Raw genomic sequence first — 16,686 nt, forward strand, 5'->3', positions numbered from 1 at the left:
GCTTAATATCTAGGTGATAGGTTGATCTGTGCAGCAAACCACCATGTGGTATGTGTTTACCTTTGTAACCTGCACATCCTGCACATGTACCCCAGTACTTAAAAAACAACAACAACAACAACAACGCAATGGGAACAGTAGTCAGTGAGGTTGGCCCTGCTGTTTTGGAACTGAACAGATGTAGAGTTAATGTATTTTGGTTACTATTTAGGTGCATTGGGCTTAACTGTACTTTTACATTTATTAAAGTTATTGTAATTGATGCTTGTGAGGAATGCAGCAACAAAACAGGCAGGAGAAAACAAATTGTTTTTATATTATTTTTGAAGCACATTATGTAGGCCCTCTATTTAGGGCAGAGGAGTGGCAGATTTACTGTGCTCATGTCATTTTTTTCTTAAGCTAATATTTAAATTATATGGAACCTCCCCCCATCCTTCACATTTTTAGAAGTGTGCAATGGCTAGTTGGGAAAAGTTAGCTTGTAAATTTAAATCAACTAGATGTAATTCACTCTGAATAATTCACATAGAAATATTCAAGTGTGGCTTAGGAGATGTACCTTAAGATTACACAGAAGGCTGCGTCTCCCCTAAAATTTAAAAAGGAAAAAAAAAAGAGTTGGCTTAGTGGCATCTTAACAGTGAAGTATTCATTGTATCATGGAAAGAGCATGAATTTAGTATGAGTTGTGGAATATTTGGAATAATATGTTTCTGAGATTTCAGGTGAGAGTTAACTCTCTGGAGTGTCCACACCCTTGATCACTTCCTAAATTTATTTTTCCAGGTCCGGACCCTATTTGTCAGTGGCCTTCCTCTGGATATCAAACCTCGGGAGCTCTATCTGCTTTTCAGACCATTTAAGGTACCTTTTTTTATCTTTCAGAAATTATAAAATGAGACAAAAGTCTCTATGCTTTCCGAGGGCTTTTTGGAGCAAGAAATGGTATATTTGAGAAGAAAACAGATGTTTTTAAAAGGTTAATGAGTAAAGGAGATTTAATAACTGAGTTCTAATGTATAGTCTCACTTAGGATAATTACATATTTATATTTCAAATTCAATAATGTAAGTGAAGATTTATTCCTAATTTCAGACCTTATTATTTGAAATAGTACTGTTGATACTGTTCTTTGGAAATGTAAATAGGTTTTTACGAACTGGGTTAAGAACCTAACCACCGTTATTTTTTCCATGGTAAAACTTTCAAACAAAGTAAAACAAAATTTTAAGGGATACCTAGGTGTGAGTTGAGGATAATATTTCCTGGCGTTTATTGGAATATTTAATGCAGTTACCTGTCCTTCCTATGGAAATAAGATCACTTGATAGATACTTAATGTTGCTAGGATTGAAAACTTCATAGGAGATTAGACACCAAGCGCTTAGTAGAAACTAAGCCAAAATAACCATGCTGCCAAGAAGAAACCTTTTGAAGGTTGGCCTTTGGAGGATAGGAGAAAGCTGGAACTGATCAAATCAGGGCCCTGGAAGGGATATGTTCCTTCTCTGGAAGGGCCTGTGTTCAGGAAGTCTTAAGTTGGTCAGTGTGGATGTGTTAGCAGCAGTGCCTGGCAGGGACCACACTTATGATTAGGTGATGGGCTATCTTGATTTCTGGTTAAAGATCATCCTCATTGAAACAGGTCCCCAGTGATAGAGGCATGACAGGTTGAGGGATAGGATTCAGCTTCTTGGGAAGATGGAATTGGATATGACAACTAAAAACTCTAGTGTTGGGGAGGAGGAAGGAGGGTTGCGGGGGCAGCCAGTTAGAACCAACAAAGATAAAACAGTCTAGCTTAAGTGCCAAGAGGGCACCATGTCATAATGGACATAACTCCACCTGACAGCTGTCCCTTTAATGCAACAATAATGATGACGGCCCAGGGAAACAGAGGTCAGGTGCCAGGTTAGGTGGGAGGAAGTGGGAAAGGAAGAGAAGGTGGTATGGAGAGAGTGCCACCTTTTATAGAATTTCCTGAGTTTCTTCTGCCGAGTTGTACTTTTATAAAAGGGACGGTTTTTCTATCCTTTTTATAGAATGCAAACTTTTAAAGCAAATTGATCTTAGTGTATAAAATACTGTTATGTTTTGGGGTGTATAGAGAGAGACATTCACCAGCAAGCCCCTTATACGAATTATTAAAGTATTGTCACAATCCTTTCAAGTGGGTGAGTCTCATTTTTTCAAATGAGGAAAATGAAACTTGGAGCAGTTAAATAAATTGTGCTCAAGTTTACGCACATAAAAAATGGCAGAGCAAGATTCAAACCCAAGCAGTCTGACTCTGCCCTCTCTGTTCTGAACTATTATATTATACTGCTTTTCTGTTTGTGACTTGAGAACACAGTATATCCCTACCAGTGGTATTTTACTTGAGTGAAATATCCAATTGTCCTTTGCCTTTGAGACCTTCATGGTGTTTAAACCTCTAGTTTTTTCAGAAGAGAGCACCTTGAAGAAAGGAAGAGGCAGAGCTGTGAATCATGACCTCTCTGGCCATAAGAGCTCAAGGCCTTTGAGGTGAAATGTTTATGGTAGCTAATTGGTAACATAGTTCTCTGCTGGGAAGATGTAAGGATGAATCAATCTCAACATCCTGCCCAGAAACCCTGACGAGAAAGTCAGCACCCTAGTACATTCCTGACAACCCTCTTTTAATTAAAGTCCCTGGAGGCTGACCCTAGTCTGCAAATGTGTCTCTGCACTGATGTGTGTAGTGGTCAATCCTGTCAAGTGGTGTGTTTTTCCCCTGTGTCGTCCATTAATGCAAGCCACCAGCTATTGATTATTTTCAGAAATAAACACATTTTGTTATCCTTATCTTGAGGAGCCGGGAGGGGTGAAGAGAGGGAGTGAAAGAGGGAGGGAGTGTCTCTGTCTTTCTTGAGCATGGGCTGGAATAAAAACCCAAAGGGATTATTTTTGCATGTCCCAATCAGAAGAGCAACATGAAAACTGGTTCCTTCAGTAAGTAAGCAAAGTAACTCAACAAAATTCAACATCATTGCCTGCTTAACCATTTCTGGCAGTTTTGAAAATGTGGTCAGGGAGTTTTACCAACTATATTTTTTTGAGACGGAGTCTGGCTCTGTCTCCTAGGCTGGAGTGCAGTGGCGCGATCTCGGCTCACTGCAAGCTCTGCCTCGCAGGTTCACACCATTCTCCTGCCTCAGCCTCCCGAGTAGCTGGGACTACAGGCACCCACCACCACACTCGGCTAATTTTTTTGTATTTTTAGTAGAGATGGGGTTTCACCATGTGTCGATGGTCTCGATCTCCAGACCTCGTGATCTGCCCGCCTTGGCCTCCCAAAGTGCTGGGATTACAGGTGTGAGTCACCGCACCTGGCCCCACTATATTCTTAATGTTTTATTGTTGTTATTTCATAGCAGCTACATGACCAAATCAATACATGGCTCTGACCTTCCTGTTGTATTAAATTTACCCTCTTTCCTTGCCTAGTTCTGTAAAACTATTCTTATCTAGACCAAGAAAACAAAAAGATTGCTATTAACAGAGACACTCATTTTTCTACCATTGTGTAATTTAATGAACAAAAATAGAAGGAAGAGAAACACAGATAAATCCATAGATTGATTTTTTTTTAAGGCCCCAAGAATGCAAACAGGTGTGTGTGTGTGCACGTGCACATGCATGTGTGTAATTTGCTTTTCCAGATAACTTAGGAGACATTTGTAAGAAGAGTTAGGTAATCAATAAAGAACTTATTTTTACATGAACAAGATGGTATTACTACAGTTACTTTTGGCTAAACTTGGTTTTTCTTTATTTTCAGGGCTATGAGGGTTCTCTTATAAAGCTCACATCTAAACAGGTAAGCATTTCAAACTGGCATATAAAGATCACTTTTTTACTTTCTTCAGGAATGTTGCTGGGGCTTGACATTCTTTTTTTTTATTCCCATTAGAATTTGAGGGGTTTTTTGTCTTTAGAATTAAGAGTGAGATGTATTAGGAATTAGCACAGGAAAATGCTTCGTAATTCTGTAATCTTCAGCTGGAATTTCAGGGACTGTCCCAGAGGAAGATAAACACAGTGGTATATTGAGATTGATTTGTTTGTTCAATGAAAATAATGGTTTATTATTTAAATTCACTTTTATTCCCAAGTCTTTCCCATTTCTTTTTATAAGGTTAAACAAACTTTTACAGTCAATGTGAATATCAGATAGTGAAGGATCATGCTGTCTGTCAAACCCCTAAACTAAGGCAGAGTCCCAAGTCCAGAATGGAACAGAGAATGTACAAAATGGAAGTGGTAGTCAGTGATTCTAATAGTTCCTACAAGCTTAGAGATTGTAGCTATAGACTTTTTTTTTTTTAAGCTAAACTCTTGGCATACACACCTCTCCAATCACTATTCATCTCTCTGGCTTATGAGAAGAATGATCTTGGAGGCACCCTTCTATACTGAAAGATAGGGAGTCCAAAGGGATTATGGCCTTTCTGTATTTACTCAGAACAGCCTAATTAAGAATATGATTTTTTTTTTTTTTTTTTTTGAGACGGAGTGTCTCTCTGTTGCCAGGCTGGAGTGCAGTGGCGCGATCTCGGCTCACTGCAACCTCCGCCTCCCAGGTTCAAGTGATTCTCCTGCCTCAGCCTCTCAAATAGCTGGGACTACAGGCGCATGCCACCACGCCCAGCTAGTTTTTGTATTTGTAGTAGAGACAGGGTTTCACCATGTTGGCCAGGATGGTCTTGATCTCTTGACCTCGTGATCCTCCCGCCTTGGCCTCCCAAAGTACTGGGATTACAGGCGTGAGCCACCCTGTCCAGCCAGCACAGGATTTTTTAAGGCATCCCTTAGGATTTGAGATAGGAATGTTCACTTTGTAATTTTGGTCATGCAGTGAGAGTCCAGGGGTTTTATCATTGTGTCATTGTATTCTTGCACTTACAGTGTACCAAAAGGTGATTCGGTTCTCTTTCCATTTTAAAAGATGAAGAAACTGAGGTACAGTGAATTTGATTTAGGAAAGTAGAGCCTCTCCAACCCAAGTTTTCCTCTATTCCCTTGTTCACTGCTGTTCACCTTTCAACCACTTCTAGATTTTTTTATGATTCTCTAACTCCCCAGCTGTGCCCTTGAAGAACTACCCTCACCATCCCTTTGATTCATATTAGAAATTTGGCTAAGCCACTGAGTCATGATTCTTCGGGACTTCGCTTTCTTATTTCTGCCCATTGCCTGTGGTCATTTCTTTATCTTAGCTCTTCAGTTTGATGTCACCCTTGACCTAGAAAAACAGACATCATCTGATTTTTTTTCTTCATATTTCTCTTTTTTTTTTCTCAGCCTGTAGGTTTTGTCAGTTTTGACAGTCGCTCAGAAGCAGAAGCTGCAAAGAATGCTTTGAATGTAAGTACTAATGATGTAATTGTAGGGGGTTTCCATATGAGGTGGTGGGAAGTAATGGAATCTCTTTGGATGGGAAATCAAGTGGAAAGAATATGACTGTACAATCTAAGAGGGAGGGATTCATCAATTTAATTAGCACTCTAAAGAGCTTTTTCCAAGAATTGTGATCAGATATGCAGATTATTAAATAGCACTCTGCTTTTTGATTGCTGTGAATGAAATGCTCAGAATATCTGATATCTGATGATGTGGGTCTTATTTTAATCTAGCCCCATCCCATCCAATGGTGGTGCGTAGTGCTGCTTTGTTTTTTCCAGAGGAGATATTTCAGATGTTAGCTTGCTCATCATTATACTCTAAATGACTACTCTCAGAATAGATTGAAATCCTGGCTTTTTTTATTTCATGAGGCTTTCCTTTTAGATATGCAGCATTTAAAAAAAAAAAAAAAACTGGTCATAGCCTTTATTCTGGTTGATTAAAAATTTACATATAAGGCTTTCCCAAAAGACGTGTGTTGTAATAGAATAAATTACAGTCATTTGTAATTGAGTAGATATATCTGTATTTGGTTTGTAGGTATGTTGTTTGCCATGTGTTTTGAGACTTTTACCAGTATTGTTTTGGTGAATATTTTTCCTCCTTAGTATGTTGAAAAACTAAACAACTTAAGGGAACTAAGTTAGAGAAGGTGAAAGGAAGCAGAATGTAGTTTCAGATGCTGAGGATGAATCCTCAAGTGAGGAGTCTCAGTGAAGGCTGGCTCCATCATGCTCTAGGCAGTTGGCCTAAGTGGCTGTGAACAAGTGCTGATTGAAGTGTTTAGGGTGCTTCCTAAAAGGCAAGTGGCCACTTGACTGGTTGTAATACAGGTACCATTTTGGAGGCTTCTGGGAACTTGTGTCTGGCCTTTGTATTGCTGTGGTACCTGCAGGTACCCCTGGCAGCTGCTCCTTTGAGTAGACCATGCAGAGTGCTGTTGGAGAGACCTGATACAGGTGATGACTTAGAGGTCCAAGGAAAAGTTTTTATACTTCATATAATGGTGTCATTGATAGACAACCTTAAAAGGTTTTTAGACTTTGGAACAAAAATGTGTACACTCTGAAAAGAAATACCTTAATTGTTGTTGGTTTTTCATATAAAGCATATAGGAACATCTTAGGATTCCAGGAATTCCAGAGTCCAGACTTTTTCTGCATTTGGATAAATGACCTTCTTGTCAGAATAACTGCCTACTCACTCTGTTCCTTTCCTGTATAACAAAGTATAAACCAATTATTTATTGAGCACCAGTGGTATACACCGAAGCATGGTGTATAATTGAATGTTTTGATATAAAAGTTGTTTTATGATTTTTGCATTAAATACATAAAACCAGAATTTTCTCTGTATAATGACTCTTTAAACTTAAAAGTAGAACCACAATTTCAATTTAGCAGTGTTTTATTTTAACCGGGTGGGAACCTTCTAAATGCAGAAATATTCTGGGTCCTTTAAAGTTATGTTAGATGAAGTTTTCACCATGTTCTTTTCATTGTTCTTACAAAGGAAGTAACAAGCAGTGGAAGCTTCACAGACTTGGCTCTCATTGCTTTACTGTATTTCTCCTATGTATATAAAGATGTCACTGACTCATTTTCTGAACAATAGGCTTTTATAGTGACCTGTTATCTGACAAGGCAACATTCCCTTAGGTGGTAGGTTGCATTTTTGTTTTTTAAAGATAACTGAAGGGTTTTGTTTGTTTGTTTGTTAAAGAATAAAGACATGGTGTTGCTGTATTGCCCAGGCTGGTCTCCAGCTCCTGGACTCAAGTGATTCTCCCTCCTTGGCCTTCCAGAGTGTTGAGATTACAAGCGTGAGCCACCACACCCAGCCTGAAGTTTTTTGCTTGTTTGTTTTTGTTTTTTTTAATATTTAAATGATAATATTTTTTAAAAACTGTGTTTCCTCGCCATACTGAGTACAGTGAACATAATTTCAATTTTTCTTGGTGCCCAAAGGTTATCATTACAAATAGCAGGTAATGAACCTACTGTAATATAATGATAGAGGTGTTTAACCCTGTTTGCCCCTGTGCCAGCTGGCCACAGATCACTGTTGTCTGGTCTTGAGGTCTGGTTTTAGGTTATTCTTCTTGCACTAGGCTCTCCATTCTTTTTTTTTCACTGGCAGTACGCCTTTCTTTAGCACTATCCTCTCCTTTAATCATTAATAGTTTGCTGCTTATGTGTTAATAACTTGGGAAGGACCCCAAATAAAACAGGTCTAATTCTGTCCTGTTTTGTGGGCCTGAGGGAAAATTCATATTTACCTGTGGAATAATGAGCCTGGGCTTTCTGCTGCCCAAAGCTGACTTACATAAGAGTGTAGGACATTTACTGAGCTCCTGGCTGATCTCTTTCTTGACGTTTTGAACTTCTCTATGTAAAGTAGTAGAGGTATTAGAAATCTTTGTGATGTTGTAGTTAGGGAAACAGACGTGGAGAGGATGGGTGATTCAGTCAGCAGGTGTAAGTTTAGAGCTCCAACTAGGAGGCAACTAAAAGTAAACTTCTTGCATCTAAGCCTTGTTCATTTTATACAACATCTTTTGCTTGCTTTGTACATGGGATGTTGCTGCATTTTTCCTTGTGGCAGTTACAGACTATTTAATTCACAATGTCCAGGACAAATTGCCACCATAAAGTTTGGTATGTGACCATGGAGCAGACCCATTCAAGGTAATGTATTTAATCATGAAGCTAATAGGTATATTCTTTGTGATCCAACATATTAGGCTGTTTTCAGGGTCATCTTTTCTAATTGATGAGTTAAAAACATATGATGCTTGTAGCCATTACAGAATTTTCTCCTCTCATGTCATCTGTCCAGGGTTCTCTTAACAACATTTTCTTACTTTCCTTTGGAGAGAGAATTCAATATTGTAATGTTTTGTTTTATTCCACTATTGAGAAACATATGCCTGAATCCAGTAAGTTTCTCTGTGTATAATAGTTCAGTGTTAAGAACCACTTCTCCATGTTTAGTTTCTCTTTTTGTTGTTTCTGTCTTGATTGCTATCTGGTTCAGTTGTTAGTATTAATGATTAGTCTTTTCTCAAAATGACTGATTTTTAAAATCTATTTTCTTCCATTTTTGGACTGGGCTTCAGCCATTTTGATAATTGTGTGGAAAAACATGCTCAGATTGAATTAAGTTGTAACAGTGAACTTTTATCAGGGAATTAAACCTTCTGAAGTTAAATACAGTACGTTTTATTTCTATAGCAAAAAGTCCCACGTTAGGCAAAGAATAACACAAACCCAGACTTCTTTTCAGGTTATCTTTGGTCTCATTAATCCACATCATTAAAAACCCCCTCCATTCTTTAACCTGACAGCAAAATATCTGACCTATTCTGTGTCCTTAACTCACTTTGTAATTTCTGTACCTGTTTTGAATTTCCAAGCTAAAGGAAGGGGGCAGTGACAATCTTAAGTATCAAATTATTTTTAGGACTTGTTTATAATTTTGGAAAGTAAATCAAATGCACTAATATAGGGAGTTAGCTAGATTTAGGAAAAATTCTGATTTGTGGAAATTTTTAAAAGGAACACAGGAAGCAGAGCATGTTGAAGGGTAAAGATCCCCAACAGATGTGGGAGTAAACCATCTAGCTATTTCCAGCAACTTTGAGGACCTCAAATTGTCATTATTGTCTAGTAGGAATCTTGTTTTTATAAATAAGAATGATTTGTAGTTAACCTTCAATTCAGGCTTGTGCATGATCTCTGCTAACCTAGAGATCTCTGTAATGACCTGTTATGGCATTGTTTTGTCTTACTGGTGTTTGGAAATTGGTCATTACTTTAAAAAGTTTTGGACTCTTTAGTATATGTGCCATTCATTTGCTATCCTTCCTTCCCTGATTTTGGATAGTTGTTATTAGGCTAGGTTTTATCTTAGACTGTATTATGTTACACGAGAACTAGAGAAGTCTGTGTACATCACTACAAATGGCCTTCCCAACCAAAATTGCTTAGGCTAGTGTAGTAATTTGCTTTACTCTCAAACTATACTCATTAATCTAAGTGATCTCTAATTATCAGTGAACCTCCAAGTTCAGTGTTGTTTTTCTTCCAGATAGCTCTTGAGATGTAATTTGCATATGATTCACCCATTTAAAATATTCAATTCAATGGCTTTTGGTATATTACATTATTTTTTTTAATTACGGTAAAATACATTTAAAATTTTGCTATTTTAATGACTTTTAAATGTACTCTTTCTTGGCATTAATTACATTCACCATGTTGTGCAATCATTACCACTATTTCCAAACTTTTTCATCAACCCAAGCAGAAACTCTGTAGCCCTTAATGCAGTAAATACCTCCCCATTCTCCCTTTTCCCCAGCCCCTGGTAATCTCTAATCTGCTTGCTTTCTCTGTGAATTTGCCTATTCTAAATAATGAAATATTTGTCTTTTTGCTTCTGGCTCTTCTTTCTTAGCATAACATTTGAGATTCATCCACGCTGTGGCATTTACCAGAATCGAATTACTTTTTATAGCTAAATAAAATTGTATTATATGGATATGTACATTTTGTTTATCCATTCATTTGTTGATGGACACTTAGATTGTTTCCATGTTTTGGCTATTGTGAATAAGGCTGCAGTGAACACTGATGTGTAACTATCTGAATCTGTTAATTCCTTTGGGTATACCTAGGAGTAGAATTTCTGGGTCATGTGGTGATCATATGTTAGCTTTTTGTTTACTTTGGTTTGTAATTTTTTCCATAGTAGTTGCACCATTTTGCATTCAAAACTTGTTCCTGTTTTTAAAATTATAACCATTCTAGTAGATATGAAGCCATCGTGGATTCTTGCTAAATGCTGTTTGACTGATTTTAATAGTAGATTTGATATCTGTAGGAATTTCACATGACTTAAAATGTTTCTTTTAGCAGGGACAAGTAACATTTCTGTGACAGTTCTAAGTGATGGAACTGCGTTTCTTTTACCTGTCAATAAGTAACAGAAGGGGGAAAAACTCAACCCTCATATTACTCTTTTAATAAGACAGAACTTGAAGGAAAGGTATTTTCTCAAGGTCTAAATAGATTTTGGAATAAAGAGTTGAAAAGCAGTTTTGTTTAAAAGAGGTAAAATGGCTGCCACTCAGACTTCCATTGCAAAGGAACCTTAATAATAAATGGAAAAACTGTATGTAAACTAAAAATATATAAGATATTAAATTATTTCTTGACTATTGAAAAATTTTGATTCAATAGTATTTGCAGTTAAGAGAGAATTTTAGAAAACTTTAATTTGTAAGAAAATATGCTGAGAAAAGACTTGATAGTGTCAGATGTTGAAAAAACAGCTGATATGATCAGGAAAACTTAGCCCTATTTTCATTTCCATAAATTCCTGGCATTCAAATAAACACTACAGTTATTTATAAATATCACAGTGATTACAGCCTTGTACATAATTTGTTATACTAAATAGTTTGAGCTTTCCAACTACCAAGGTTCTTTACAATTAGATATAATTAATTCATTAGTTCTATACCAAGTTTCTCATTTGTGAGATGGAGGTATTATTTACTTCGAAATGGTAAAGGGAAAACAAGCAAAAGCATTTGCAAATGCTCTGTAAGTAAACCTGTACCATGAATATATTTTCTTGGCCAGAAGTACTGGTACAGACCGTTAAGTATGGAGGGATACCAGGGCAGTCAAGACCTGCACTGGGTACACAGAAACATTTTGGCTTGGTTAGACAGTCTCTGTTTCCTGTACCACAGGTTTTCCTGACAGCCTGTGCAAGTTAGGACTTCTGATCTTAATATTTGTACAGCTTGTGAGTTAGGTGAATTATTTCCACCAAACAAAACTTGTTACAAATATAAGCATCCAGATGGCCTATCTCAACTCCCATGGCCCCCACCAGACACTATATCAATATGTTTCTTATCAGTTTTGAAATTTTCTCCTTAAGTTTCATTTAGCATATTGCTGAAAGTGGGTTAAAGAGGCCCAATTAGTGAGATCCCAGCTGGGACTTTTAGATGGGAAATATGCAGGATTGCCAGATGAGATCATGGGTCTGATCTAGTGTTTATCTGTTAAATCTGTTTATAACTGCTTAACTCTTGACTTGCAGACTTTTAAGGCAGCCATTTGACGTCACAGAGCTGGGAACTAGGCTTGTGCCAGTATAAAGCTGCTGTGATGTGGGGCCGTTGGGCCCTTCTGTTTTTCTCAACTATGTGCATGCACTTTGGAGCTTGACAAACAGCCATGTCCAGTGAACTCCCCCCAAAGAAAATTGAAACTGACTCACCATGAAAGGCATACCACCAAAAGTGACTCCTAACCCATGTACAATTCAGAAAGAAAGCACTAGTTAACAAGTGCCCAATGTGTGATTATTTAGTTCTAGAATCTGTCCAGATTTTCTTTGTTCTAGCTCTGTTCTCTTCATGGTGGCCCTGCAGTTTTTAGATGTTATAAAACCTCCCTGCGATTATAATAGCATGTAAGTTAAAAGTTGTTCTGAAAAAACAAATGAAGATGCATTTATAAGTAGTCTTCAGTCTTTGCCTGAAGAAGAGTAAGTTGGTTATTTGAATTTATGAAGCATTTACATAGGAAACTAGAAAATAAAACACTAGTAAAAGCGCTTCACCAGGCGCGGTGCCTCACGACTGTAGGCCCAGCACTTTGGGAGGCCGAGGTGGGCAGATCACCTGAGGTCAGGAGTTCAAGACCAGCCTGGTCCAACATGGTGAAACCCTGTCTCTACTGAAAATACAAAATTTAGTCAGGCATGGTGGTAGCCTGTAATTCCAGCTACTCAGGAGGCTGAGGCACGAGAATCACTTGAACTTGGGAGGCGGAGGTTGCAGTGAGCCAAGGTTGCACCACTGCATTCTAGCCTGGATGACAGAGCGAGACTCCATCTCAAATAAATAAATAAATAAATAACATAAAAAAATAAACAGGATTCAGCCCAGGTCTGTATCCAGGGCTCCTACTCTTTACCAGGCTGGCCAACATGGCGAAACCCCGTCTCTACTAAAAATACAAAAAAAAAAAAAAATTAGTTGGGCCTGGTGGCGGGTGCCTGTAATTCCAGCTACTTGGGAGGCTGAGGCAGGAGAATCGCTTGAACCCGGGAGATGGAGCTTGCAGTGAGCTGCGATCACGCCATTGCACTCCAGCCTGGGTGATGGAGTGAGACTCTCTCTCAAAAAAAAAAACAAAATAAAATAAAATAATAAAAGAATCTCAAGGAAGTTTAAAGAAAGAAAAGTAGTCGGAAATGTTAGTAGCATCCTTTCCCTGGAGAATTAAGGAGGAAGAACCACACGTTCTCACACATAAACCAGTGTATATTCCAATGACAAGTATATGTGGAAATCTCAACTTCACCCAGCTCTTCTCTAGGTAAAACACTTCCATCAGATAATTACATGACTGTGTGAAATAGCTCTCAGAATTTTCCTTATGGCCTTTTTTGAAGATCTATTTGTTTAAACTTACATAATTTTAAAACTCATGCCATTTGAAAAATGATACCTCATATGACCTTGCCCTTTCTCCGTGGTTTTTCAGACATTTCAGAAAGTGCTGTGAATCTAATTTGCCTCTATCGTAAATGTAAATAGAAAATATAGTTAGTGTTTGTGGAACATGAAGTGCAGAGTGAGTTTTTTGCTAGATCTTGTTTTGGCTGCTAAGATGCCAAGCCAGTTTTAGAACCAAGAAGTCTTAATGTCTTGACTGTCTTGACTATCCACATTACTGATGGTTCTGCAGGGCAGCACATTTTGGCGGCTTAAATCACTGTCTTCTTTGTTCTCTTTTACTTTTAGTGAATGATGACATCATCACAGTGACTAGGGTCTTCAGAGTTCCCTTTCACAAACTGGCTTAATGCTCCTGATAATCCATAAGGATTTGAACTTTTGCTCCACAAAGCTGGAACCCTTGGTCTTACTCCGTAACTGGAATGCATTAAAACATTTTAAAACCTTAGGGAGTCAGGTAGGACTTAACCATCTCAAAGACTGAATAAGGTGTTTTGATAGATACTAATTAATTATTGTACTCTTTCAAGTATATACAATATGAGGTATTTTCTTTCTTTATAATTAAATGCAGGGTTTTTTTGCTTCTTTTTATAGACATTTAATAATTACATGGATGTGTTAAAAAATTTTAATGAGAAAATTGCAAACAGTCAAAATTTTTTATATGTAAAATAAGTGAGGGAGAATAGAGTAAATGTTCATAGAATGTGAAAAATTATATATGTAATACATAATAAATATGAGACTAGGAGAAATAAGTGAAACCAAATTTTAGTGAACATTATTAGACTGATCTAGAATCTAAAGATAATAAAATCTGTTAACAAAGCTAACATTTATAGAAAAGTACACCATGAAGTATATTTTTAAGACTAAAATTTCTCTTCTGAAAATCTAGTGTTAAATTTCAGTAGATAACATTTTGAAAAACTAAGTGATGCTTTCAGTAGCCTGGTCATTGTATAAAAGGATATAAGATTTTTTTTTTCTTGGCCATTGTGCGGCAAGTTAATTTTTAGGATTATTGTTTTTAAATTAAAAGTTCAAAATAATTTCCCCAGAAAAGCAGTTGGGTAGAAAATTTCTTTTCTACTATAAACCTATGACCAACAGTTCTCTTGTATTTTGAATTTTTAAATCTGGTTTCTCCTTTATTTGCCTTACACAAGACATCAGTCATATGTAAATGAATGAATAAATACGCAGAGTACTTAGTTACATTTGTAAACACAGGACATGAAAATAAGTTTAGATGGAAAAGGAATTCACATCGTTACTTTATAACAGGAACAAAAACAGATAAAGTATAAAAGCATTATTTCTATGTGTACTTTCAAAAATAAGAATAAAAATACAATCCACACAAATTAATTTCTGTATGATGTCTCACAGAATTTAGGTATTCACTTAGAAGTCAGATGTAATGATGTCCAAATAAAAGAACATTGAATAGAAGGCAGAAAACGTTATTTAAGATTACAGGTGACAGATACACCTATGGGGAAAAGGCAAACAACCAGGTGTGAAACAGAATCTGGCTGTTCACACATCTTAGAATGCTCAATAAATGAGTGACAAAATGAATGGAGGAAAGGCTTTTAGGCTTAGGGATGACCCTAGGTAACTCTAGCAGGAAAATGTTGATTTTAACAAAATTTCACCCTGTCCCCTTGATTTATCTGTAGAGGTGTTTACCAAATTCTGAAAACACACTTGAAACTATTCTTAAAATAAAAAATTTTAATACACTGACATTAAAAACATACTGTGTATTTGATGTTAGGGTGGTTTTATGTATTTCTGCATAACATCAAGTGTTAGTGAGTTTGTACCTGTAAAAAGGTACTAAATGTGTTAATTGAGGCTAAGAAGAGAACAATGGAAGTATGTCTTCTTGATAACCAATCATGAGGGTGTCCGAATCCAGCTGACCTGATTATATCCAGGCCCTGCCACTTTACTGATTTGGGGGCTCTTCTTCAAGCCTTGATTTTCCTTCCTATGCTGTTGATCGTGGCTACCTCAAAGGGTAAGAGGCTCAAATTAAATGAGATGGTGGGTGTTTTTGTTGGTTTTTGATATTTTGTTGTTCAAACAGGGTCTTGTCCTGTTGCCCAGGCTGGACTGCAGTGGTGCCATCATGACTCACTACAGCCTCGACATCCCGGCCTTGAGTGCTTCTCCCACCTCAGCCTCCCGAATAGCTGGGACCACAGACACCTGCCACCAGGCCTGGCTAATTTTTTTATGTTTTGTAGAAGTGGTGTCTCTCTGTGTTGCCCAGGCTGGCCTCAAACTCCTGGCCTCAAGTGATCTCTCACCTCAGCTTTGCAGAGTTTTGGGATTACAGCTGTGAGCCATTGCGCCTGACAGAGATGGGTATTTTTAAAGCTACTGGCATTCAATAATGGTAAAAATGCTGTTAATCAATGATAATGACAACCTTCACAAAGGACTGCTTTTTATTCCTAAAGTCTCTTTTTCTTTTCTTTTTTTTTTTTGAGACAGAGTCTCGCTCTGTCGCCCAGGCTGGAGTGCAGTGGCTCACTGCAACCTCTGCCTCCTGGGTTCAAGTTATTCTTCTGCTTCGGCCTCCTGAGTAGCTGGGATTACAGGCACGTGCCGTCACACCCGGTTAATTTTTGAATTTTTAGTAGAAATGGGGTTTCACCCTGTTGGTCAGGCTGGTCTGGAACTCCTGACCTCGTATTCTGCCCGCCTTGGCCTCCCAAAGTGCAGGGATTACAGGCGTGAGCCACCGTGCCTGGCTAAAGTCTTTTTTTCTGTATACTGGTGTTTTTTGTTTTGTTTTTGTTTTTGTTTTGAGACGGAGTCTCGCTGTGTCACCCAGGCTGGAGTGTAGTGGCGCGATCTCGGCTCACTGCAACCTCTGCCTCCCAGGTTCACGCCATTCTCCTGCCTCAGCCTCCCGAGTAGCTGGAACTACAGGCGCCCGCCACCACGCCCAGCTAATTTTTTTGTATTTTTTAGTAGAGACGGGATTTCACTGTGTTAGGATGGTCTCTATCTCCTGACTTTGTGATCCTCCCGCCTCAGCCTCCCAAAGTGCTGGGATTACAGGCGAGAAGCCACCACGCCCAGCCTCCGTATACTGGTTTTTAAAATAATTTTGGTGGAACCTCAAATTCCAGTGGATTCAGAGTATTTCTAAACATTGACTTATAGTTAATAGTAAAATTATTCATCCTTCCTTTCTTGGAGCTCATCAGGGAAACACAGTTGCAATGTTATCCTTAATATTCTCAAGCCTATGAAAATATTGTAACCTGAACAAACACATCCTCATCTCCCTTTTATTCTATCTTAATTGTGCACATCTTTCTCCATTTCAAATTCTGATTGAATCTCTGTTTCAAAGACCCAACATCCATTGATTATAATGTTTCTTTAGCAGCCAGTGAGATTCCTGACTTAGAGGGGTTTTGTTTGTTGTTTTTTTTTTTTTTTTTTTTGAGACAGAGTCTTGCTCTGTCACCCAGGCTGGAGTGCAATGGTGCGATCTTGGCTCACTGCAACGTCCACCTCCGGGGTTTAAGTGATTCTCCTGCCTCAGCCTCCTGAGTAGCTGGGATTACAGGCACGCGCCACCACGTCCGGCTAATTTTTGTATATTTGGTAGAGACAGGGTTTCACCATACCATGTTGGTCAGGCTAGTCTTGAACTCCTGACCTCGTGATGCACC

The 16,686-nt window shown here is 38.0% G+C and overlaps 1 protein-coding gene across 7 annotated transcripts in view; it reads left to right on the top strand.

The window, feature by feature from the left end:
* The window catches only part of RBPMS (RNA binding protein, mRNA processing factor), a 185,899-nt gene that overhangs the window by 89,053 nt on the left and 80,160 nt on the right, over positions 1–16,686 (top strand). For all 7 annotated transcript variants that reach the window (XR_010127163.1, XM_054497942.2, XM_054497944.2 and 4 more), the window contains exons 2-4: positions 790–867; positions 3,806–3,844; positions 5,329–5,391. Coding sequence is in view for 6 of the 7 variants with exons in the window: in XM_054497942.2 (XP_054353917.1) it covers positions 790–867; positions 3,806–3,844; positions 5,329–5,391 (180 nt within the window). In the remaining variant the exon portion in view is untranslated. The remainder of the gene's footprint in view (positions 1–789; positions 868–3,805; positions 3,845–5,328; positions 5,392–16,686) is intronic.

This window comes from Pongo pygmaeus, chromosome 7 (assembly GCF_028885625.2).
Source record: "Pongo pygmaeus isolate AG05252 chromosome 7, NHGRI_mPonPyg2-v2.0_pri, whole genome shotgun sequence".
In the NCBI taxonomy this organism is placed as follows: domain Eukaryota; kingdom Metazoa; phylum Chordata; class Mammalia; order Primates; family Hominidae; genus Pongo; species Pongo pygmaeus.